Genomic DNA, 27,611 nt, shown 5'->3' with positions numbered 1-27,611 from the left:
TTCCGTTGTCCGACCAAATTATTGAGGGTGTTCCTCGCCTAGAAATAAAGCGCTCGATAGCCATCACACATGAACTTGTGTCCATGGATGGAACCAACTCAATGTGACTTGCGCGAGTCGTTAAGCAAGTAAATAGAAAACCCCAGCGTTTCTCGGAAGATCGACGAATGGTTACATGAAATGGTCCAAAATAATCGACGCCGCAGTTTGAGAACGGTTGCTGGCGGTAACCTAGACGCTCCGCGGGAAGGTCAGACATCATTGGAGTAACGGTTTTCACTTTTCGCTTTCTACAGCACACGCAATGTGTTTCAATAGCTCTTAGTGCAGATCTTAAGCGTAGTACAACAAATTGCTGATGAATGACGGAACGAAGGTAGTCGACTGACTGATGTTCGTGCTTAATGTGATAAAAGCGGAGAAACAATCGGATTAGGCGATGGCGGCTATCCAAAATTATTGGATGGCGAGTTTCGAATGCGGTTGCAGAGAGACGTTGGATACGGCCGGTAGATCTAATTAAACCGTTCGGCCCGATAAAAGGCGAATACGATGATATACGGCTCGACGTTTTCACATATTTTCCAGCTGCTAATTGTTTACTTTCAGCTGGGAATGTTTCTAACTGCGAAAGTTGCAAAAGTTTTTCCTCTGAAATAACAAGTTCTGCTGGATCAATTATGGCCTTATCTGGTGATCTGAAATGTCTATGCTTAGGTGAGAGTCTCAACATATATGCGACCAGTCGCTTTATCTTGGAGAACGAGCTATACTCTTCCCAAGGGAAGGCAAAGTCAATCGAAACTGCAGTGCACGGAAAATTGGAAGAGACCTCTAAACCCTCGTTTAGATCGTAGACCGGACCATCCAGGCGAATTTTGTCAGTAACTTCCCTATTTGGATTGAAAGGCCAATCAGAAGTTTTCAAACAGGAAGGGCCGTTTACCCAACTGCTTTGCTTGAGAGAGTCAGCAGTAATACCTCTAGTTCCGGTGTCAGCGGGGTTGTCTCCACTCAAAACATGGAACCATTGGTCAATTGATGTTGACTCCAGAATCTCGGCTACTCGATTGGCTACAAACACGGGCTGTTTGCTTGTCGAGTTCAACCACTGAAGGACTGTTGTGCTGTCAGTCCACATGAACACTTTGGAAATACTCAGTTTCAGAGCTTTCTCGATATCATCCTTCAGGCGACTGGCAAGAAGCGCAGCCTGAAGTTCCAACTTCGGAATTGAAAGCATCTTCATCGGGGCTACCCTTGCTTTACCGAAAACAAACGCTAGTTGACATTTGGAACAAGCGTTTTTTTTTGAGCTCGAAGGAATGCTACAGAACAGAAAACGTCCAATGAGCTATCACCGAACATGTGCAGCTCAACCTCATCTACTGAGAAGTCAAAATAGCAACGAGGTATTTTGAGCTGCCCTAAAACTGGCAAGCCAGAGTGCCATTCAGTGAATCTGCGGCACAACTCAATTGGCAGTGGGTCGTCCCACTGTTGGCCACTCAATCTCCAGATATCTTTCAGTTACAAACGTGCGCGTACGGTATACGGGGCGACAAGACCTATGGGGTCGAACACGGAGGACACAAAACTAAGGACCGATCGCTGCGTAACAGAGTCTTTGAGTTCGCGGTTGACTCCTCTGCTCACAACCAACGTATCGGTGACGTGGTCCCATTTGAGACCGAGAACATGCGATGCGGTTTCCGGATTAATCGCAGCGGTAATAATTTTTTTACTGTTGTTAGCGCTGGTCTTAGGGGGATTTAGTTTCGAAGACAAACTGGGAACGTTGCTAATAAATTTTGTAAGATTAAACCCACCCAACTTAAGCAGTTCAACTAAACTGCGACTTAACCTTAAAGCAGTTTCTGGGTTTTTCACAGACCCAAGGTAGTCATCCATGTAAAAGTTGTTAAGCACGGCGCAAGCGGCATCGGGGTAACGATCTTGGTTATCGACGGCTGTTCGGCGAAGAGCATAGTTAGCACATGTCGGAGAATCTTTCGCTCCAAATATATGCCTTGTATATTGAAATACACTCACATCTGATGTGGGGTCCTCCCGCCACAAAAAACGCAAGGAACGTTGATCGTTTTCTAGTAAGCCGACCTGCATAAACATGCCTTCGATATCTGCGGAAATTGCGTATTTGTGCTCTCGGAAGCGCATTAAAACGAATAAAAGGTTCTGAAGCAGATCGGGGCCGACGAGAAGGGAGTTATTCAGTGAACTGCCGTGAAACCTAGAAGCACCGTTTAAAACGCGCCGAACTTTGCCGGGTTTGTTCGGATTTAAAACTGGGTGGTGCGGTACGTACCATTCTCGGTCTGAACGGTTTTTTGAGTCGTGAGGGCTAACCGGGACCACGTAACCCTTCTCGACATCACTTCGGATATCTGATGCGTATTGAATTTTTAGGTTTAAATCTTTCTCTAGACGCTTTTCAAGAGACTTAAACTGGACCAACGAAGCGTAAAAGTTATCGGGAAGATGAATGTTGTCATCAGCCCAGAGCATTCCGACAATATAACGACTGCCATCATGAATCGTGGTAGAGTCAAGAATTTTTTGTGCACGTTTATCAGCTGAGGAACGGGGATCAGCTTGTTTAAACGTGCCATACGACTCTAGCTCGTACCATTTCTTCACTTGGTCAGCAAGTGCTACGTCTTGAACATTGCACTTGAAAGTGGTGGCTCAAACACCAATTGGTGATGGAAGTGGGCCACTGAGAACCCAGCCAATGGGCATACGGACAGCGACAGGAGTGTTTTGATTTCGTCCTTGGAAGTATTCGAGAGGCTTGATTGCATGAAAGACATCCTGCCCTAATATCATCTCAACGTCGGAATAGTTGTAGACAATAGGTTTAATTGGCTGTAGATGTGGAAACCTGTCTTGGAGAATAGTAACGTCAATGGTTTCGGAACCAACGCTCAAACTGTCTTTCACAAACGGCGTAACCCTAAACGAGTATTCATGGTGGTCGAATTTGGCAAAAACATTCACTTCGACTTGTTGCGTGGGAACGAATTCCGTTGAATTGAAGCCGTTTACCAGAATATCTAGCTGTTGGCCAGTTAAATTTAAACGCTGCGCTAGGCCCGCCGAGACCCATGAGTGGGTACAACAGGAATCGCACATTACAAGAGCAGTGGTCACATCTGTGTGTGAACTTATTTCCAATTGAAGCACAGGAAGGAGTCCCGTTAGTTTCTTGTAAGACGACGAACCGGCTACGTTCGATGACGAAGTTTGAGGCTTATTCCGGTTCGGCGGGGCGGTACTGTTTGAATTCGAATGGCTTGCATTATTGCTATTGTTTAACTCTTTGTTTGCAGACCTTACGCTGAAAACTTTCTCAGCACCATGAAACAAGACATTATGGGTGCTTTCACAACCAGGCTTAGTGCATTTGCGGGCTTTAGGGCATTTTCGGAACATGTGGTCAGGTTGAAAGCAAGCAAAACACAACCTATTTTGTGCGGAGAATTGAGCTCGTTGAGTTGGGGTCTTTTCCTTAAACACAGAACAACTCCAGAGTGGGTGTTTACCATTGCACTGGAGGCACGGAGCATAAATTGGTTTTTCAACTCTTGAAGCAGCGGCAAAAACTTTTGTAGGTGGTTTATGGAAACCAGTCTTTGGAGTCTCCTCAGGTCGTGACTTATTCTGACTCACACGCATAAGTTCATGTGCCTCAGCCTTGTCGCGGAGCCAATAATTAAAGTCTAAAACGGTTGGCTGTCTCCAACATTTCTTTACAGAGTGGAGAGACCATGACTCTTTCATATTTGGAGGCAATTTTGAAATAACTTGATTCAAAACGGATGTACTCTTCAAGTCATACTCATATCCTAACGATTTTAAAACTGCGACAAGACTGGATATACAGGAAGCGAAACTGATAATGCTTTCTGAATTGTGCATTTTGAGAGGTGGAAAATTCGAAAGTTTTTCAAGATGAGCTGCCACAATCGTCTGTGGTTGTCCAAATTTCCTCTCTAGAGTTTTCAAAGCGTCCTTGTAGAATACTCCACTGTAAGCGAATTCGGCAATTGCATTCTTCGCTTTGCCTGAAACGAGAGTTTTGAGATATGTCAATTTGACATCATCACTTAAAACTTTTGCATCGATTGCACTTTTGAACTGACCAAACCATTCAGGCCACTGCAATGGATTTCCGTCGAAAGAAGACAATTTCCATTCAGGCAAGGGACCTTTCTGGCTCAGTGTCAAGATTTCAGCTAGATCTTGATTTGTGATTGGTTTACTGTTCGAGGACGTAAATGGGCCATATTGTTTGTTCTCATTTGTATAAGGCGCCATCAGCGGTTTTGAATAGATTGCGGCGTCTAAAGCTTTAGGATCACCGACATAAAAAGTTGTTCCTCCGCTAGAGAACGGTTGAACATTCGATGGCTGTGTGACATAATATGAGTTAGGGGAGAAGGTGACTGTTGGAGGATTGAGAGGACCAACGTTAGTTGGTAAAAGCGGTTGGTACACAAAATTTGCGGAATTGCTTGGGAAAAAGGTTTGTTGAGCAATGGGCATTGAGCTCGTCGGGATATTAGAATGATGAAAACTACTCTCGACACGATTGACGGTTAAAACGGTTGAACGGGCGAGACGAAAACGGTGTTTTCCGATTTTGCTCTAAATTCGGGCAAAAAAAAAAAAAAAATTTTTTTTTGTCAGTGAAAGTTTTGGGAAAAGTTGGAATAACTTTTTTTTTTCGAGTAAATTTTTTTTTTGAAAATTTTTATTTATTTTGCGAAAATTTTTTGGAAAATTTTCTGAATTTTTTTTTTTCACAAAATTTTTTGAGTTCGAGACTATCCTGGGGTAATAGGGTACTGGGTATGAGCTGGGATTAGGTATCTAGTACGGTCTTAATCGGTTTGCAATTAACAACATCGTATGAAATTTTATAGCACTGATAATCAAAAAAGTAGCACTTTTTTCGATTAAAAAACTAGCACAAATTAGATTCTAAAAGTTAGTTGAAAGCACAGGTTCGCTCTTACAAGTTTTTTGAAGGTAGTTCACCGGGCCTGAGTCCAAAAGTACACGAAGATTCCACAGAAAAACCACTTTCCGCCTTGTGTGATGTCGGCCTTCTGGCTTGTCGGCTTTGTTTTGACTTGTGGTGCTTTCCCCGTTTTTGGCTTGAGGTCACACGAAATTGTGGAGGGCTCCTTGATTTGGAGAATGAGGTCGCTCAAAATTGTGCAGGGGTCGTTCCTTGCTTCAATTTGAGGTCGCACAAAATTGTGCAGGGGTCGTTCCTTGCTTCAATTTGAGGTCGCACAAAATTGTGCAGGGGTCGTTCCTTGCTTCAATTTGAGGTCGCCTAAAATTGTGTTCGAGCTGGGCCTTCTTTCAAAAATTCAAAAATTGAGGTCACACAAAAGTGTGCAGGGCTCCTTGCTTTGCAGATGGAGGTCTCACAAACTCCCGAGTCGCGGCACTAAAATATTCTGGCCTTTTTTATAACTTTTTTATAACTTATAAAAACAGGAAACAGAATCGGTTTAATTCAAGAGAATCAATAAACGGCGAATTTTAGTAATTTTTATTGCACGGAATTAGCAACAACATTACACGTATCAAGTTAAAAAGTGGGCTTGTTCATGCCCTGATTTGTGTGATTTATGTGTTTTTTCACAATGAGTTCATACTTAGTTCACGCAGTTTAATTAACAGAAACTCAATTGCAAACCAATTTTGAACCGATTAAAATATTAGCATTTTATGTTCTGTCAGGTTCGGCTCAAATAGGATTCTCAAACGAAACGACTTAGGTGAGAATCGAACCCACGCCGAACTCCCCGGAACGCACTATGTATACGCTGAGCTATATAGCTGATATTGCTAAGCAACTATACTGGCTTTATACTATACTTTCATACTTTAATGCTATGTAGCATTAACATCCTCCACCCCCGAAGGAGCGAGAACCGGAACGATCTTAACGAGCGGCCGAGTGTAGTTTCCGGAAACAGTCCTTAGGTTTGCGGAGCGGGCGGTGTTGTCTTTGCCGTAGTTTAGCGACGTTATGCGTGCTAGTGGGTAGTGGCCCCTAGGGCTAGTGGATTCAACTAACCACACCATATCTCCCGTTTTCAAAGAGTATTCGGGAGGAGCATGCCACTTAACTCTTTTATTGAGTGTAGGGACGTACTCACTTAACCATCGCTGCCAAATTGCGTTTGCGTACGACTGCGCACGGGCATAGCGCTTAGAGTGAGAATAGTTTTCACTCGACCTTAGAGACGGAAACGTTAGACTGTGCTGACCTAAGAGGAAATGATTCGGCGTCAAAGCCTCAAGACTATCGGGGTCGTCAGAAACGGGAGTGAGTGGACGGGCGTTTAGTGAACCTTCAACTAGGCACATGGTTGTGTTCAAAATCTCGTCAGTCAACTTTCTTGACCCTAAGATTGCATAAAACACACGCTTACAACTACAACTGCGCACGATTCGCTCCCATGCTCCACCTTGATGTGGTGCACTTGGCGGATTATACTTCCACTTAATGCCTTTGTGTACGAGCGACAAAGGAGCTTCTGCGTTCCAATTTTTGATGCACAGAAGAAGCTCTTTTTCGGCTCCTACAAAGTTTGTTCCGTTGTCCGACCAAATTATTGAGGGTGTTCCTCGCCTAGAAATAAAGCGCTCGATAGCCATCACACATGAACTTGTGTCCATGGATGGAACCAACTCAATGTGAATTGCGCGAGTCGTTAAGCAAGTAAATAGAAAACCCCAGCGTTTCTCGGAAGATCGACGAATGGTTACATGAAATTCGACTTTTTAACTAGCCATTTTTGATAGAATTTTTTTATATCATTCGAAAGCTATTGTTGTCCTGTGCCTAAATTTGAAAAGATATTTCACCTGTGATCATTTTTCGTAGTAAAATTATGAGGGTTTAAAGATTGCCATTTTGATTGACCAATTTGGGACAATTAACGCGCGATATATTTCGCGCTATTAACGCGTAAGCGTAGATTTAATCCGCATTAACGTTCCAAATTGGTTCAAGAAAGCTTAAATGCCATAATTGATATAATAATAGCAGCGAAATCTATCCTTTTGTACTTAATATGGCGTGTGGGGGGATGATTTTAATTTAAAAAATCATATTTAAAAAAAAAAAATTTCATTTTATTTTATTATGTTCAAATTCTTTTTGTTATTACTGCTTATGAAACCTCAAACGGCAGTCGGAACATTCAGGGCTTCGCCCTGATACGAGCAGTCTTGTCTGTACTTGGTTTAGTTTTACGTAAAAGGTGTTACTCGATCACTCATTTTTTAAAAACTCAGCGACGTATTTTTTTTCTTCAAAAGTTGCATAATGTTCTAGAGAAAGTCCACTCTTTTTGAAAAGTCGATGAATGTAGTGAACTGAACATTCTTATATAGGTCGCATTGATTTCAAATTTCTTTCGGAACTCTTAAAATTTGTTTTTTCTTGAACTTATTTATTTAAAATTGGGTTCTTTGCATCGATGAAACTACAATTTCTGAGGAACCCGGAGATTTTGTTCTGCTCGATCAATTCAATAGGTTTATTGCAACAAATGGGTTTATGGGTGTGTTGTGCTAGCAGCATGATTTTTGTTGAAAATTTTTATTAATTAAGAGAGTTCAACTCAACTCCTATCTAATCCATTAAAAATTTTACCATAGGACGAAATGGAACAGAACGGAACGGAATGGAGCAAATAGGATGGAACAGAAAGTTGAGATGCGAAGAAAAATGAGGTTTTTTATCCGATACAAAGAATAAAAAAGCGCAGTTTTACTGATATGGATGGAAATCTGCAATAATCCTCTCAAAATTGTGAAATAAAAAGTGGGTAGGAGTTGCGTGAAAAAATTTCCCTTTTTGCGCCTTGACAGTGAGGTGTTTTTATATGTGCGCGTTACCAACGGATCGATTTGTTGTAACTGCTATTGGATTCTTTAACTTTCTTTATCTAAGTTTCTTTAACTAACCAACTGGCTTTAACTTAACCAGCCAACATTTTTGAACAAGAAAAGTAAAACTATATAAATTACTTTTCTCTATAAATTTTTAAAATCTTCGTTGCAAACAAGCGCATATGTTACTTGCAAACATTTTGAAAATCTTTGCTTAAGGCGTGAAAAAAATAATTTGCCTAAGTGACAATGTACAGGGAATACACACAGACAGAGTTCGCGTGGTTTTTTGTTTATTTTTTAAGAGGAGATAGTATTTAAAATTTTTTCACGTTCATCAACAATTTTTTCACGTTCATCAACAATTTTTTCATCAACAATTTTTCCGAAAAGAAAAGCTCACTTGATCAATGTAAAATGTCTTCCGTTCAATTCGGACTGACACTATTTGCTTGAGGGCGGGGAGTGGGGGCAATTAGACAATATTTACCAGTCGCATGACTTTTCCCTGGCGTATGACTCATTAGCAGCTAGAGTCGACAAAATGTTTGATATTTTTAGAACCCCGCCCCATTTGAGAAAATCTCAGATCCGCATCTGGTTTCAACAAATACGCAAATTGCCGGCGCAAATAAATATTGAGCCAGCAAAAAATATTATTGTGTTTGAAATAATTATATTAGTTCATAAACTTATTGCTGGGATGAATTAGCTCTTCTCTTTCTGTAAATAAAAAAGAACACATGGAGTCCTCAATGTTGATAACAACAAATATAACTTAAGTACATTATGCATTATAGCTATTACCGAGAAAGTGTAAATTGTTTTTATTGATTTGAATGAAGCACATTAAAGGAATAATTTAAACAACTAAGTTGATTCTCACGAATAGAATAGTTAAATGTCCCTTTTCAAGCAAAATTTTCTTTAACATGTATGAATAACAAGGTTAATTTGAAAATTAATTGCTTATATGAAATATATTCTTCCTCTTCTTTCAATAAACGATCGTCTCTTTTTTCAGGAATTTCTGCGTCGTGGTGGAAAGATGAGCACATGTATCACCACGCACTGACATGTATAGTGGACTTTGCCAATAACTTCTTCGACCCCCAGATGAAGGAGGAGGTGTGGGCTCAGTCGCCCAAACTGTTTCCCTTCTTCCGCGCCACCCGACCCAAACTCAACTACATACTAATCAAGGTACGCCACACGCATATTACATTTTTAGCTCATACACCTTTTTAATGTCAATGAAGGAAGTTATTTAATCGGGTGATTTTTTACTTTTTTTCCATGAAAAGGTCTCAAAAAAGGTTCACGCTCAAAACAATCGGTCTTTATTCAGTTTTTTGAGTGCGTTTACCCTCACTTTTCTTACTTCGTTTTGCTTATGACTGCTTGTTATATTAATAAGCAATCGTCAAATTTTTCCGCTCTGAATTTTTAAAAACAGTTTAATCGTACAGTTTAATAACAAGACTACTTGTATCAGGGCGAAGCCCTGAATGTTCCAACTGCCTTTTAAGGTTTATGGAGCAGCAGTAATAACATAAAAAATTAAATGAAACAAAATAAAATGAAAATTTTTTTTTCTAAAAATTGAAAATTTTTATGAAAATTATCCCCCACACGCCATATAAAGTACAAAAAGATAGATTTCGTTCCTTGTAACAAATCAATTATGGCAAATAAGCTTCGTTTAACCAATTTGGAACGATTTATAAGACGGATTAAATCTCCGCTTACGGGTTAATAGCGCGAATTATATCGCGCGTTAATTGTCCCAAATTGGTCAAAATGGGAATCTTTAAACCCTCATAATTTTACGAAAAATAATCACAGGTGAAGTATCTTTTCAAATTTAAGTTCAGGATAACAATGGCTTTCGAATGATATAAAAAAATGGCTAGTTGAAAAGTCGAAATTTGTCTGAAGAAAAAAAAACCCACCCCGAGCACAAATATTCCGTTACTTTCGTATCGAAAGTCGGAACAATAAAAAATTGTCGGCTCATTTTACTCGAACTGACTTTTTTGATGAAGAAGAAAAACAGGTTTTTGAAGATGATAATAAAATCATATGAAACCTAATACATTCATATAAAAATTGCGTTGTTGATTACAGATTCAACATATCACGTTCATCACAAAACTAAACCAAGTACAGAAAATTTGTCAATACGGTGGGTCTATTCCGCTAAGTAATCTGAAAATTTAAATCCACAAAAATCTGAGAATTCGAACAAATGTCACTAAAACTTCTTCGCGTTTATTGTTCCGACTTTCGATACGAAAGTAACGGAATATTTGTGCTCGGGGTGGGTTTTTTTTTCTTGAGACAAATTTCGACTTTTTAACTAGCCATTTTTGACGGAATTTTTTAATATCATTCGAAAAGTATTGGTGTTATGAGCTCAAATTTGAAACGATATTTCACCAGTGATCATTTTTCGTAAAGTTATGGGGGTTTAAAGATTGCCATTTTAGCCAATTTGGGACAATTAACGCGCGATATATTTCGCGCTAATAACGCGTAAGCGGAGATTTAATCCGCCTTAGAAATCGTTCCAAATTGGTTGAAAGAAGCTCATTTGCCTTCTGTGCTATTTATGAAATGATTTATTACAATGAGCGAAAAGTATTCTTTTGTATTTTGTATGGCGTGTGGGGGGATGATTTCATTAAAAAAAAATTTCAAATTTAAGAATTTTTTTTTTCATTTTATTTTATTACATTTAAATTTTTTATGTTACTGCTGCTCCATAAACCTTAAAAGTCAGTCGGAGCATTCAGGGCTCTGCCCTGATACGAGCAGTCTTGTTGTATTTTCTAATTGGAGCGCGTACTTTGTCTTCCTTTTAGCAAGGGAAAGTGAATTGAACTAAAAAATAAATCAAAATCAAACTGCAAAAAAATCAAAAATTGTTGTGCTCAAGTTTTAGGACGTTTCTTGAAAACAAAAAAACTAGCCTAAAAAAACTCCTTCATAAAACTTCGTAATTTTGCACCGTTGAATTAACTATTCTCTTTACATATTCCATACGGATTTTAATTTCTTTGGCTCTACTCTAAGTTAAACAAGACTGCTCGTATCAGGGCAAAGCCCTGAATGTTCCGACTGCCTTTAAAGGTTTATTGAGCAGCAGTAAAAACATTAAAAAAATTAAACGCAATAAAAAAAATGAAATTTTTTTTCTAAAATTTGAAATTTTTTATGAAAACCAACCCCCACACGCCATATTAAGTAAAAAAGGAACGATTTTAAGACGGATTAAATCTCCGCTTACGCGTTAATAGCGCGAATTATATCGCGCGTTAATTGTCCCAAATTGGTCAAAATGGGAATCTTTAAACCCTCATAATTTTACGAAAAATAATCACAAGTGAAATATCTTTTCAAATTTAAGTTCAGGATAACAATGGCTTTCGAATGATATAAAAAAATTCCGTCAAAAATGGCTAGTTAAAAAGTCGAAATTTGTCTGAAGAAAAAAAAACCCACCCCGAGCACAAATATTCCGTTACTTTCGTATCGAAAGTCGGAACAATAAAAAATTGTCGGCTCATTTTACTCGAACTGACTTTTTTGATGAAGAAGAAAAACAGGTTTTTGAAGATGATAATAAAATCATATGAAACCTAATACATTCATATAAAAATTGCGTTGTTGATTACAGATTCAACATATCACGTTCATCCCAGTGTGTATGCTACTGGGCCGAACATCCATCATCATCGACAGTTTCCACCTGGAAAAGCGATGGTATGAGTGGGCGGGTCTCTTGCTACACCTCACTTGGCTAATCACTCTCCTCTCCTTAATACCCACCTGGGAACAACTCGTCTTCTTCTACTTCTGGGCCCAGACCCTTCAGGGAATCCTTCACGTCCAGCTCCTGTCCAATCACTACTCGAAGGAGTTCAACGACCGAGACCAAATCATCACCGACTGGTACCGCAAGCAGGTGTTGACAAACATCAATATCGTCAACCCCGTCTGGCTTGATTTCTGGCACGGGGGTTTGAATTTCCACATTGAACACCACTGTTTTCCCAGAGCGCCGAGGAACCGACTTCGTGAGATCTCGTATCGTATTAAAGACGTGTGCAAGCAACATAACGTGCATTACGACGAATGCGGGTCGATCGAAGTTCTGAAGAGGACTCTGGTCCATCTGAAAAAGACAGGCGACCTGTTTGCCCTTAAAGACCCTAGATAACTTAAAAGTATGTAATTGAAATTGAAATTATTGCAGATGTTAGTGTGCGTCCGGTCAAGTTAGCTTTTTCATTCTAACTGTATAAAAATGCCTAATAGAATGTAAAGCTATATTTGTTGTACATAATACTTAAGTAGGCGTTGACGTGCAAACTCAGTACTTTAACGTTTTAGACTTATCTAATGCTTCTTGACTTGCTTTGGATATTAAAAATGATGCTCCAATCGCGTAAAAGTATCAATTTGCTACAAATTAATTTTCTAAATTTCCAAATTTAAAAGACTATATTTTATGAAAAGAATTGACATGTGAAACATTTGTTTATTCTATCGCACAGTTTCTCAATGCAGCAAACCATTTTTTCTTTCAATTTCCATATATTTTGAGTTCGAGTCAAGTGCATTTGTCTATGTTAAAGTTCGAGTCGAGATGAGAAAAAAATGCTGTAAAGTCCTGCCGAGGCAAAGTCGAGACGTGTTTTGACATGATTTTACTGCATCTTTATCTGGTGTTCTTACTTGATTTTGTGACAGATTCTCGCGACTTTCTTACGCTCTCTCAACAGATACTCACAGCAGCCCAGATGAATAGAAATCCCCTGCCGTAGAAAAAAAAAAGAAGATAATTGAAGCTGATAAGCCTAAATGTTTTGTTTGTTGAACAAAAAATTTAGGCTTTGTTGCCCAAGTTTCTGTTTTCGGCGGGGTAATGAACAAAGTTAGTGTTTTTGCTCGAAGAACTCATATTAAATCCCTAGCTATTAACAAAATAATGCAAAGTTGAGAATTTAGTGCACATTTAATCATTAGCTAAGTCTCTGTGACGACAAAAAATCGATGTCTGTGAGGACAGTTCTGCGAATCAGTGTCAATGGACGAATTGATGACACCAATGGATGTCGTGTGGTCTTTAAGAGTCGATGAACGTAGTTCAGACATTTATACAGGTTATGATGGTTTTTTTGTATTTTTTCAGGAAAAATCTTAAAATTTGTTCAGGCTCATTTACTTTTCATTTCTTTCTAATCTCATTTTTCCCTATTGTTCAAAGGAAAACAAACTTCACTATCGAAAAGCGAACGGCAGAAATTAACGAAAAACGGCATCAATTTCTAATTTCAAAAATGGTTTTATTTATCAGTTGTCCCAGCGAAGTAAAAAATTTACCTATTGATCCACTTTTCTACCAATTTTTGCAACAATCCGCTTATGTGAACAAAATTTCACCTGTAAAATTTCTCTTGTGAAGAAAAAGGAGAAAAAGCCTCCGATTGTCATGAAAATTGACAAGCAGACTGATTAGGCCATAAAAAACAGATTTGGTCTTCATAATCAACCTTGAAAAACCGCTCGTTAGACTATAAAAATGATGCTCGTGTGAGGTAGAGGGAGAGAAAAGAGGCTAATTTTATCAATGAATTGTTTTAAATTTTAGCGCCATACATTTTTTCTTCACAATTCGATAGTTAACACTTTTTCATAAAGAAGTAGTATTTTTTTCGGTTTATTTGCGTTCAATGTCTTTTTTCCAACTATCTGTTGGCTATGTGTTTTGTTTTTCAGAAAAAAGTCTAGGTTTTTGCTCAAGGTATTTGAATGCTATTTCTTGTTCCCTTCCCTCCTTTCATTTTTTGTTACAAGACTTAAATGTCCCATTTTTAGGAGTTCCATTCACAATGCCAAACAAAAGATTGAATCGTTCTCAAAAACGATTTCGAAAAAGTAGACTGGTCCATTTAATTTCAACTCTGCCTCAAATACTCATTCATGCTTTAGTGTAACAAAGAGTCTTGCAAAGTTAAATTTAAAAACGAAATATGTTGTCATGGCTTAACTAGTCCGCATGTCAGTGTTTTCAAATAATCGGACACTGTGAATGAAAAAGTTACTGTATTCTTTGGCATATGGTGAGAAAAAACCATATCTGTTTATGTGTTAAAATAAGTGAACTGGTGTCAATGAATGATGTGAGGACACTTAACTTAGGTCTTGATGACTAATTCCCGTTTTTTTTAATAACATCAAGTCTTAAAGTTTGATCACGCCAAAGACTGACTTTTGGAAATTTGCCTTTCGATTTCTTTGCAAGTTAATTTTTTATTCAAGGCAAAATACGCCGCTCTTCACTTATAAACACTTAGTTAGCGCAAACAAATTGAATTCAAATCTTTTTGAAAACGAATATCAATTTTTCGCTTTCTAAATGAAAAAAATATCTATTTATTCAGTGTTCTTAAACTGGGTTATTTTATGAAAAAAGTACCAATCATCAAAGTATCTTGAAAAACTATGAGTTTGGAGCGCTAATTGTTTTTTTCTACGAAATTCAAAAGTAGACAAAAGGTCAAAATTGATTCAATCAATTAATTTTTTTTGGTTTCCTTGCATTCATTAGCACTTTATCAACAGTTTTTTTTGGCTATATTGAACAATGTTTCTTGATAGTTTTAAAAAACTTATTTCTTTTTGAGCCTTGTTTTTTTTTAATAAAAACAAAGCTGTCAACGGTGAAAATTCATTGTTGTTCCGGCCATTTGAAAAATGAGGAGGACTTTTGTATTCGGATATGCTATAGTTTTTTCTTCGCAGAATCAGATACGACCAATAGTCATCGGAATGGGTCGATTGATAGATCAGACTGATGCCATCTCAGTGTCGAGAAAAACCGGTTTGAAACTTTTTATTTTTGGTATAAATTCGAGCGAATATGGTGAGCAAGCAGGCTTATTTTGTTTTTGAACAAAAAAATTTAACCCAAATAAGCATCGGAATGAGTCGATTGATATATCTTTTCAAAGGTCTTCAAAGTTGTCCCAGTTTTGCGAAAAAGTGGTTGGAAATTTTCTGGCCATTTCTGTTGATTTTTGCGACAAAACCGTGGCTCGATTTACTTATTTTACAGTGACTATCAAATATACCGAGATTTAGGTTTTTCAGAACAATTGATTACACCACGCGCAATAAAAACAACACTTATTTGAAGAAAAAAACACGAAAAAAAATGTTTTTGATTTTTAAAGGTGGTCAGGTTATTCTGTGCTTCTTGCTCAATATATATAGTGAATGTTTTTGATATTTAAAGAAGGTGGTCAGAATATTCTGTGCTTCTTGCTGAGCATATATATTACTTGCATATTTTGAAAAAAAAGCACGAAAAAAAGTTTTTGTTATTTAAAGAAGGTGGTCAGAATATTCTGTGCTTCTTGCTCAATATATATAGTGAATGTTTTTGATATTTAAAGAAGGTGGTCAGAATATTCTGTGCTTCTTGCTGAACATAAATATTACTTGCATATTTTGAAAAAAAAACACGAAAAAAATTTTTATTTAAAGAAGGTGGTCAGAATATTTTGTGCTTCTTGCTCAGCAACCGGCTATTCTTCTTTTAATTATAATCGTCTGTGCTTGTTTTTCAATTGGATTTTGACTTAATTTTTTGGTTCAATATCCAATTTTGACCGAGTTTGTGCGCGTTTGATTTTTTGTCAATATTGCTCAACAAGTACGCTCGTTTTTTTGAACATTGAAAACTAAACCAAAATTCAACGAGCTTTAGCACGTGTCTTGTTAAACAAGAAAAGAAAAGGAAAAAAAACAAAACAACAACAACCACAAAAACATTGACAACTATTGCAACTATTGCAAATATTGCAACTATTGCAACTATTGTAACAATTGCAACTATTGTAACTACTGCAACAATCGCAACTATTGCAACTATTCAGGAGTTTGTCAACCCCGACACGAAATGATGAGGAGAAGCGACAGATTGATAAGACCGCCGTCTTATTTTGGTTTTCGTGATCACTCGGAAGAAAATCCAAATGAGGACTCCGTTTCTGCGTCGCAGAGAGTTAGTGACGATGAACAAGAGGATTCATACAACGAAACCGAAGACCAAATAGAAAATGAAGAGTAACATACTGGGGCGACTCAACAGCTTCGTGTTATGACCCTCAGCGAGCAAGACCATTATCCTGTCGTACCCATTACAGAAAACATCACAAACTGTTTGTTTGACGCCTTTGTAGGGTCTCTCGACATATCTAAGGAAGTTCAAGAAATTGAATGGGGAACAGATGGACTGTGAGTGTGAACCTCCAAGGCAAACTGGTTTTATTCCCGGGGGAAACATTGGCCGTAAATACGTTGATCTTTTAACGAAAGAAGTCTGCCGATTGAACCAAAACAAATGTTCAGAACGACTTCTTGTAATCAGCCGATTAATCTTACAGCGGGACCCAATGATTAAAACCACACGTGATGTGAGAGCTTTGATAGGAAGACGACTTGAAGACTGGGAAAATAGTAAGTTCAATATTCTACTACAAGAAGCCAAACGATGTTCACAAAAACAACCGAGGAAAACTTTGAAAAAAAAAATAGATCTGAAGACGAGCACACCGCAGTGGTTTTTGCACGAATGATGATGGAAGGGAAAGTTCGGTCTGCCATGCGTTGGCTGACAAGCAGATCTGGCGGAGGTTTGCTCCATCCAAATGACGAAGTTATTGATTCCACAACAAAAACAAGAAAATTAGTCATTGACATTCTGAAAGAAAAACATCCCGTAGCAAAACAGTCAAAAGAAGAAGCAAGAATACAAATAGACAGCTTGCCTGAGTTAGAAACAGTAACCATCACTTCTTCTTATATAGAAAAATTTGCGAGGTCAATGCACGGTGGAGCCGGACCTTCAGGAACAGATTCGGAACACTGGAAAGACGCATTTCTTCGATTTGGTGGACATAATTCGGCTTTGTGAGACGTAGTGGCAGCGCTGATCACAAAGATAGCTAACGAAATTATTCCATGGAACCAAATACGAGCATTGATGTCAGATCGTCTGATCGCTTTGGACAAGTGCCCCGGAGTTAGACCCATTGGCATAGGTGAGTGTTTGCGAAGAATAATGTGTAAATGTATGGCCGAAGCGACCAAAAAAGATCTCGAAGAAACCTGTGGATCTCAACAACTAGCTTGTGGTGTGAAAGCAGGAATAGAAGGAGCTGTACACGCAGTGGAGGAGTTGTTTAATAGCACCAAAGAGGACGGACATGGTCTTCTATTGATGGATGCCTCAAATGCATTCAATGCATTGAACAGGGAAACGGCTCTATGGAATGCTAGAATACTTTGGCCAAGGTGCTCACGATTTCTTTTCTACACTTATAGAGGGTATGCGCCGCTAATTGTTGCAGGAACGACAGAACTTCTTTTCAGTAGTGAAGGCACTACACAGTGTGATCCACTAGCGATGTTATTCTATGGTGTTTCATTGATGCCATTGATTGAATCACTCAAAGACCGAGATAAGTATTTACAAACATGGTATGCAGATGATTCGAAAGATATTTGGGCGGATTTATTGGCTCTGATAAAGGCAAAATTCGTTTCACTTTAAATAAGGTCCAAGAATGGCTGGATTGTCTTGGCGAGTTGTCCAAAGTGGCAGAAAAAGAACCTCAAGCTGCTTTAGTTGGATTAACAAGATCACTGCAATGAGAATGGAATTTTGCCCAGAGAGTAGTCAAAGATACGTCGCAGTTGTTTGCTCCTCTCGAGAAAATGTTGGAAGAAAACTTTTTGCCAAGCTTACTAGGAACTTCTAGTGTCACACACTCAGATCGTGTTTTGTATTCACTTCCTGTCAAAAGAGGGGGACTAGGTGTGCGAAATCCAATAGAAGGTGCCGAACTAGCATTTTCCACTTGACGTGAAGCAACCGACTGTCTCGTGAGTTCGATCCTTCTCCAAGATGATTTCGACCAAACTCTACACAAAACAAAGATGAGAGAAGCAAGAAAAAACCACGAGGAGAAACAAAATGCTGTGGACAAAGATAAACTCGATGAATTGCTTGCAGTTTTACCAGCAGATCAGAAACGAGCGATCCGGAGAATAATCGACAACAACTGTTCCTTGTGGCTAACTTCGCTGCCCTTGTTGAAAGATAATTTTGATTTGTCAGCCACAGAGTTCAGAGACGCTCTATGTGTCAGGTACAGAAAACCACTCAAACGTTCTTTCTCGAAATGCGATGGATGTCAACAAGATTTTGACTTACAGCATGCACTTTCTTGCAAGAAGGGCGGAAGGGTAACACTACGACACAACGAAATAAGAGACGCAGTGGGCGATCTTGCTTCAATTTTGTGGAAGGATGTGAAAAGAGAACCTGTCGTAAAAGAACCAGATGTAGAAAATGGAACCCCGGCACGAATTGCAGATTTTTCAGATCGTGGGGTTTGGGATAGACAGTCGGCTGCGTCGTTCGACATCCGTGTTACAGACACTGACGCTCCGCCTACCATAACCGCAATCCCATGAATGTACTGAAAACTGCAGAGATTGAGAAAAAAAATAAGTATGGACCAGCTTGTGAAGAAAAGCACATGTCTTTCACTCCACTTGTCACTTCAATAGATGGTGTTTTGGCACCGGAATTCACGTTTTTACTCAAACGACTAGCAGATGGTCTGGCATCAAAATGGGACCGCCCATATAGTCATGTTATGTGCTGGGTGAGATGTAGAATTTCATTCGCTATACTAAGAGCAACCAACATTTGCATCAGAGGAAATGCAAATGTTGGTTGCTCTTTAGGAGTTCCATTCACAATGCCAAACAAAAGATTGAATCGTTCTCAAAAACGATTTCGAAAAAGTAGACTGGTCCATTTAATTTCAACTCTGCCTCAAATACTCATTCATGCTTTAGTGTAACAAAGAGTCTTGCAAAGTTAAATTTAAAAACGAAATATGTTGTCATGGCTTAACTAGTCCGCATGTCAGTGTTTTCAAATAATCGGACACTGTGAATGAAAAAGTTACTGTATTCTTTGGCATGTGGTGAGAAAAAACCATATCTGTTTATGTGTTAAAATAAGTGAACTGGTGTCAATGAATGCTGTGAGGACACTTAACTTAGGTCTTGATGACTAATTCCCGTTTTTTTTTGAAACATCAAGTCTTAAAGTTTGATCACGCCAAAGACTGACTTTTGGAAATTTGCCTTTCGATTTCTTTGCAAGTTAATTTTTCATTCAAGGCAAAATACGCTGCTCTTCACTTATAAACACTTAGTTAGCGCAAACAATTTGAATTCAAATCTTTTTGAAAACGGATATCAATTTTTCGCTTTCTAAATGAAAAAATTATCTATTTATTCAGTGTTCTTAAACTGGGTTATTTTATGAAAAAAGTACCAATCATCAAAGTATCTTGAAAAACTATGAGTTTGGAGCGCTAATTGTTTTTTTCTACGAAATTCAAAAGTAGACAAAAGGTCAAAATTGATTCAATCAATTAATTTTTTTTGGTTTCCTTGCATTCATTAGCACTTTATCAACAGTTTTTTTGGCTATATTGAACAATGTTTCTTGATAATTTTAAAAAACTTATTTCTTTTTGAGCCTTGTTGATTTCTTGCATTTTTTAAAATTCGCGTTTCAAATTTAATCTCCGAGTGGATTTCAAAATAACCTTTAACAACAGAAATATTTTCGCTTGTTCAAATTATACAAATTTACAAGCCAGGGTGGATTTTGTTCCAATATATATGTATGTGTATGTTTATATGTATATGTATATGTATTTGTATATGTATACATGCATACATATATAGATAATTGGTATATAGATATATGTATTTATATATACGCTAGCAGTTGTTCATTTAAAATTTTTATGAATGAAGTGAATTTTTTTTACTGAGGTCTCGTATTGTTGGTTTTTTTTTCAGGTAGAAATTATTTCAACAGTTTGGCTATTTTGCCAGATGGTGTGAACAATGGTGGAAGATTCTTAGTTTCAAAAACGAATTGGCATTTTGTTTATTCACAGTTAGGAAAGAGTTATTTTTTGATTGATTTTTTAAATGGGATTGGTGTTAATAAAGTTGGGTCATTAAACTTCATTGGGTCATTTTAAATTCATTATTCATTTTCTCAAAAATGTTCTCCAATTTTTCGAATGTACTAATACAGTCTTTCATTGCTTTTTTATTGTCTGTCTTTGAGATGTTTTTGAACAATGTTTTTTTTCTAATAAAAACAAAGCTGTCAACGGTGAAAATTCATTGTTGTTCCGGCCATTTGAAAAATGAGGAGGATTTTTGTATTCGGATATGCTATAGTTTTTTCTTCGCAGAATCAGATACGACCAATAGTCATCGGAATGGGTCGATTGATAGATCAGACTGATGCCATCTCAGTGTCGAGAAAAACAGGTTTGAAACTTTTTATTTTTGGTATAAATTCGAGCGAATATGGTGAGCAAGCAGGCTTATTTTGTTTTTGAACAAAAAAATTTAATCCAAATAAGCATCGGAATGAGTCGATTGATATATCTTTTCAAAGGTCTTCAAAGTTGTCCCAGTTTTGCGAAAAAGTGGTTGGAAATTTTCTGGCCATTTCTGTTGATTTTTGCGACAAAACCGTGGCTCGATTTACTTATTTTACAGCGACTATCAAATATACCGAGATATAGGTTTTTCAGAACAATTGATTACACCACGCGCAATAAAAACAACACTTATTTGAAGAAAAAAACATGAAAAAAAATGTTTTTGATTTTTAAAGGTGGTCAGAATATTCTGTGCTTCTTGCTCAATATATATAGTGAATGTTTTTGATATTTAAAGAAGGTGGTCAGAATATTTTGTGCTTCTTGCTCAGCAACCGGCTATTATCCTTTTAATTATAATCGTCTGTGCTTGTTTTTCAATTGGATTTTGACTTAACTTTTTTGGTTCAATATCCAATTATGACCGAGTTTGTGCGCGTTTGTTTTTTTGTCAATTTTGCTCAACAAGTACGCTCGTATTTTTGAACATTGAAAACTAAACCAAAATTCAACGAGCTTTAGCACGTGTCTTGTTAAACAAAAAAAGAAAAGGAAAAAAACAAAACAACAACAACCACAACAACATTGACAACTATTGCAACTATTGCAAATATTGCAACTATTGTAACAATTGCAACTATTGTAACTATTGCAACAATAGCAACTATCGCAACTATTGCAACTATTCAGGAGTTTGTCAACCCCGACACGAAATGATGAGGAGAAGCGACAGAGCGATAAGACCGCCGTCTTATTTTGGTTTTCGTGATCACTCGGAAGAAAATCCAAATGAGGACTCCGTTTCTGCGTCGCAGAGAGTTAGTGACGATGAACAAGAGGATTCATACAACGAAACCGAAGACGAAATAGAAAATGAAGAGTTACATACTGGGGCGACTCAACAGCTTCGTGTTATGACCCTCAGCGAGCAAGACCATTATCCTGTCGTACCCATTACAGAAAACATCACAAACTGTTTGTTTGACGCCTTTGTAGGGTCTCTCGACATATCTAAGGAAGTTCAAGAAATTGAATGGGGAACAGATGGACTGTGAGTGTGAACCTCCAAGGCAAACTGTATTTATTCCCGGGGGAAACATTGGCTGTAAATACGTTGATCTTTTAACGAAAGAAGTCTGCCGATTGAACCAAAACAAATGTTCAGAACGACTTCTTGTATTCAGCTGACAAGCCTGGTTGGCTGACAAGCAGATCTGGCGGAGGTTTGCTCCATCCAAATGACGAAGTTATTGATTCCACAACAAAAACAAGAAAATTAGTCATTGACATTCTGAAAGAAAAACATCCCGTAGCAAAACAGTCAAAAGAAGAAGCAAGAATACTAATAGACAGCTTGCCTGAGTTAGAAACAGTAACCATCACTTTTTCTTATATAGAAAAATTTGCGAGGTCAATGCACGGTGGAGCCGGACCTTCAGGAACAGATTCGGAACACTGGAAAGACGCATTTCTTCGATTTGGAGGACATAATTCGGCTTTGAGAGACGTAGTGGCAGCGCTGATCACAAAGATAGCAAACGAAATTATTCCATGGAACCAAATACGAGCATTGATGTCAGATCGTCTGATCGCTTTGGACAAGTGCCCCGGAGTTAGACCCATTGGCATAGGTGAGTGTTTGCGAAGAATAATGTGTAAATGTATGGCCGAAGCGACCAAAAAAGATCTCGAAGAAACCTGTGGATCTCAACAACTAGCTTGTGGTGTGAAAGCAGGAATAGAAGGAGCTGTACACGCAGTGGAGGAGTTGTTTAATAGCACCAAAGAGGACGGACATGTTCTTCTACTGATGGATGCCTCAAATGCATTCAATGCATTGAACAGGGAAACGGCTCTTTGGAATGCTAGAATACTTTGGCCAAGGTGCTCACGATTTCTTTTCTGCACTTATAGAGGGTATGCGCCGCTAATTGTTGCAGGAACGACAGATCTTCTTTTCACTAGTGAAGGCACTACACAGGGTGATCCACTAGCGATGTTATTCTATGGTGTTTCATTGATGCCATTGATTGAATCACTCAAAGACCGAGATAAGTATTTACAAACATGGTATGCAGATGATTCGGGAGCTCTCGGCGCACTAGAAAACCTGGTTGAATGGTTGTCATCTTTGACTGAAAACGGCCCGAAAAATGGCTATTACCCCGAGCCAAGCAAAAGTTATTTGGTTGTTCACCCGAATTTTGTTGAAAAAGTTCATCAATTGTTTGACAGGTTCGGCATCAGAATAGTTGAAGGTAGAAGATATTTGGGTGGATTTATTGGCTCTGATAAAAGCAAAATTCGTTTCACTTTAAAAAAGGTCCAAGAAGGGCTGGATTGTCTTGGCGAGTTGTCCAAAGTGGCAGAAAAAGAACCTCAAGCTGCTTTAGTTGGATTAACAAGATCACTGCAATGAGAATGGAATTTTGCCCAGAGAGTAGTCAAAGATACGTCGCAGTTGTTTGCTCCTCTCGAGAAAATGTTGGAAGAAAACTTTTTGCCAAGCTTACTAGGAACTTCTAGTGTCACACACTCAGATCGTGTTTTGTATTCACTTCCTGTCAAAAGAGGGGGACTAGGTGTGCGAAATCCAATAGAAGGTGCCGAACTAGCATTTTCCACTTGACGTGAAGCAACCGACTGTCTCGTGAGTTCGATCCTTCTCCAAGATGATTTCGACCAAACTCTACACAAAACAAAGATGAGAGAAGCAAGAAAAAACCACGAGGAGAAACAAAATGCTGTGGACAAAAATAAACTCGATGAATTGCTTGCAGTTTTACCAGCAGATCAGAAACGAGCGATCCGGAGAATAATCGACAACAACTGTTCCTTGTGGCTAATTTCGCTGCCCTTGTTGAAAGATAGTTTTGATTTGTCAGCCACAGAGTTCAGAGACGCTCTATGTGTCAGGTACAGAAAACCACTCAAACGTTCTTTCTCGAAATGCGATGGATGTCAACAAGATTTTGACTTACAGCATGCACTTTCTTGCGAGAAGGGCGGACTGGTAACACTACGACACAACGAATTAAGAGACGCAGTGGGCGATCTTGCTTCAATTTTGTGGAAGGATGTGAGAAGAGAACCTGTCGTAAAAGAACCAGATGTAGAAAATGGAACCCCGGCACTAATTGCAGATCTTTCAGCTCGTGGGGTTTGGGATAGACAGTCGGCTGCGTCGTTCGACATCCGTGTTACAGACACTGACGCTCCGTCTTACCAAAACCGCAATCCCATGAATGTACTGAAAACTGCAGAGATTGAGAAAAAAAATAAGTATGGACCAGCTTGTGAAGAAAAGCACATGTCTTTCACTCCACTTCTCACTTCAATAGATGGTGTTTTGGCACCGGAGTTCACGTTTTTCCTCAAACGACTAGCAGATGGTCTGGCATCAAAATGGGACCGCCCATATAGTCATGTTATGTGCTGGGTGAGATGTAGAATTTCATTCGCTATACTAAGAGCAACCAACATTTGCATCAAAGGCACAAGATCCAAATGGCGATCCCTCGGCATTGAGGACGGTTACACAATTGGAATGGCATTCTAAATATTCACACGCTGTTAACTGGGGCTTTCATCGCGCATAACTGACTCCTATGATATTAGAATTTCGACACCATTTGCATATTATTTCGAAGAATATGAGATGTTTGCAGATAAAAACACAGGATGAAAACTGTGAACAAGCAACGAAAAACTTTTCCTTGCACCATTCGAAACCAATTTATTTTGATTTTAAGTTAAATTTAAAAAAAAATTCAACGAGCCGAAAATTTTTTTTCTATCTTAAATCGAGGCTGGCTAAAATTTTTCTGCTAGATTTTATATATTATCACAGGGTACATTGGGATAATTACATTATTTTCTAGGATAACTTAGGCGAAAATAATCAACTTTTTCAAAAGTAGTTATATTCGCACACTTTACATTTTAACCATAATATCACAGTTAAAGTAGACGAAATTTAATTTACTCAGGACTTTTACTTGAAAAGAACAGTCTTGCTAAAGTGTTGACTAAGTTGGTGACCACTATAGTAGATATGTACACGAATCTGCGTATTTGGATTGAATAAAAAATAGTTCAGCCATGAAAACAATTTCAATTGCATTCAATTTTGGTGAAATGCTGGGGATACTGTTGTACTACTTTATGCACGCTCTAAGGAGAGAGCAAAATTATTCCTCGATGTGGCAAATTCTCTTGCATTGCCAGACATACAAAATTTAAAATTGTTAAGGGAAAAAGTTAGCCAAAGTAAGTCTCATTTATGCTTTTTTCTAATAAAACGGATGGTAAATCAAAAACAAATTCCAATTTGTGAAAACACTGCACTGTATGAAACTTATGAAAAAAGTAAAATAATCCCTTATAATGGATTGAAATAGATTATATTAATTGTCAAAATAAGTTTATCCGTGCTTAATCGATTAAAATATTTTTTAAGTTTTTTATTTACTGACAAAACAAAATGATCTATTAGTATTCATGATATTTCAATGCGGGTATAGTGGTGTGCGCAACCGGCTGGGCCAACGCAGATCCAGGGCTCAATCCCCCCCGAGGAAGCAAAAATTCCATTTGAAATTGGTCTGAATTAAAAAACCGAGCATAGTTTTCGAGAAGTGACGTAATATTTGTGCGCGGGGTGATTCTTTTTCGCGACAAATTTCGACTTTTTAACTGGCAATTTTTGCCGGAGATTTTTAGATAGCATTCCAAACCATTTGAGTCAAACTGAAATATACCAACATAAATAATTGGCTATGATTTGCAAATGGTATTTTGCTTTCGGCGAAATTGAATAACCTTCCGGCTCTGAAAATCTAGACTGTTCAATTGCAAACCAGTCAATTCAAGGTCATTTGACGCATATTTTTGCTTTCTTTAGAAACTCTCATTCGATCAATTCTGAAAGTTCGAGACTACGTGCAACCATTAGTTAGCAGGAAATGTCAACCAAGCTCCAAATCCCGTCTATTTTAGTTGTATTGTTTTTAAGTTGGGACCTTGTTCGGTCTTCAGATTCAGAAGCACTGCTTCCGATCAAAAAGAATCAAGCTTACGTCCCTTATGGGGTGTATGTAATTCGCAGTAAATGGGGATGTCTATTGAAAGACTCTAGATGCGATGAATCTTTGGCACTGACTGAAACCGAAACCGAGTCTGAAGATATTTTACACGAAGTTATACTCTCACGGGAAAACGCAGCCTTGTGGGAAATCACTCCGTTTGAAGGAGGAGTCTACCAAATAGTTTCGAAAGAGGGTTGCGACAAGGAACCAAGAGCAGAGTCGTGCGATGCGATGCTGTCGCACCGAAATGGACATGTTTATCTGGACGGAGACTACCAGTCCTTCTGGTCGATTACAAAAGATCAAACGAACGGCTTGTGGTCTATTAGATCGGCCAACGATGGCGATCGAAAAAGCCAATCTCTGAACTTCAACTCAGATTTGACACATACTAGCATTAAACTCCACCCTTCTGAAATGATTCCTTGGGAAATCTTGCTGGATGTTAGTTTTATAGAGTATCAACGAATGGAGGATGTTCAATTTGACCTCGAAGGCAACGAAGTGCGTGAGAACTTGCCGATGACTTTGGCATCTGACGAAGTTCACAACTTGGCCGATCATGAAGCTGTGAACAACGTTGATATAAGTTACCAAATTAAGGAGAGCTTCAAATTTGACGACTGGGAAGGATTCGTTGCTCCGAAAGAAACTGAGATCACGTTGAAGAAACCCATTTTCACTGGAGATCATCTGGAACTGAGCGATTACGTTTCAATTTTAACGAACTGGCGTGAATTCAGCTACAAAATAAACGAAGTAGTTCAAGAAGAAGAGGTGACCGTACCCCCAATGTCTTACAAAATGCTGAAGATAACTGCAAATGAGGGTTGGTTTCGAGTTCCTTTTAATGCTATTTTGAGGCAGGATTTCAAAACTGGCAAATCATCCTCGCAGTACGTTCGAGGGTTGTACAGCGGAACCCAAATTTTTAACATCGGAGTATTTGTCGGCGAAGCAGTGCCCTTGCCGACTGATCAGATACCCGAGGGGGAAGATGGCTCCGCTGACGAAATTGTTCAGGTGGAAACAACTGACATAATCGAATCAGATCCGAAGATTCAGCAAGTAGAGCCGGAGTTGGATGGAGAGACAAATTTAGTCGATGACGAGGAAGCTAATTTAGATGACGACGAATTGGTGCTAGATGATGTGGAATCGGCATTAGAAGATGCCGAATCAAGTATAGACGAGGAATCGAGTTTGGACCATGACAAAAAATCGAGGATGATGAGGTTTAGACGGAGCAAATTGAACTGGCATTAAAAATGAAACGTTCTGCGAGCCGATAATTTATGATATGAGAAATTTACAAATTGATACCACAGTTTTTAAGCTCATGAGAAAGTAAGATCTTAATAATGTTTGATTGCAACATAGACGACAAAAAATAGCGAAATTCTTGCTTTTTGGCTTCTCATTAGTCTAGTTGCGAAGATAAAACTTTGTTAATATACTCACTGTATACATAATTGTCAAAAAATGATTACAAGTAGCTACTCTTTGGTTAGAAAATTGACAAAAGGTTCAAACAAAATCGATGCATAAGTACAGCAGTAAGTCTGATTCATTCAAGTTTGAAAACCGTCATATATTTAACGCAATATGAATACCCAAAACAAATGTTTCTATCAATTGGTCTAACTTTAATGTTTGTATCTATTGCAAATTTAGCTGTAAAATTAGCAGCAAAAAGTTCGGACAGACAGAATTAAAATGAACAATTAGTGCTTTTCGACACTTTTTTAAATGCAAAATCAAAAGCCGATCCTTATTTTTTGTCACACCAAATTCAAAACGCGACATAGTCGATTATCCAGTGATTATGTTAGCCTATTATTTGAATACTGCGATGAACATTCAGATTTCATAACCAGTTAGCAAAACAAGTTGAAAAAATAGAAATTTAAATTTTTCTGTTTTCAACAGAAAAAACATAAGTACGCCACGAAAAAACGGAATTGAAGATGATCAAATCATTCAAAAATATGGAACTAAACGCAGAAAAACAAGC

At 38.2% G+C, this 27,611-nt stretch overlaps 1 protein-coding gene across 5 annotated transcripts in view; it reads left to right on the top strand.

Annotated features, from left to right (window-relative positions):
* Positions 1-12,471, top strand: part of LOC134842964 (uncharacterized) — a 47,976-nt gene extending 35,505 nt beyond the window's left edge. For all 5 annotated transcript variants that reach the window (XM_063859508.1, XM_063859507.1, XM_063859506.1 and 2 more), the window contains exons 3-4: positions 8,969-9,147; positions 11,624-12,471. In XM_063859508.1, the coding sequence (XP_063715578.1) occupies positions 8,969-9,147; positions 11,624-12,166 (722 nt within the window). In that variant the 3' untranslated portion in view covers positions 12,167-12,471. The remainder of the gene's footprint in view (positions 1-8,968; positions 9,148-11,623) is intronic.
* Positions 12,472-27,611: the final 15,140 nt, after the last annotated feature.

The sequence above is a fragment of the Symsagittifera roscoffensis genome, chromosome 3 (assembly GCF_963678635.1).
Source record: "Symsagittifera roscoffensis chromosome 3, txSymRosc1.1, whole genome shotgun sequence".
NCBI lineage: Eukaryota > Metazoa > Xenacoelomorpha > Acoela > Convolutidae > Symsagittifera > Symsagittifera roscoffensis.
The sequence above is the reverse complement of the archived record's forward strand: the minus strand, read 5'-3'. Positions and strand labels throughout refer to the sequence as shown.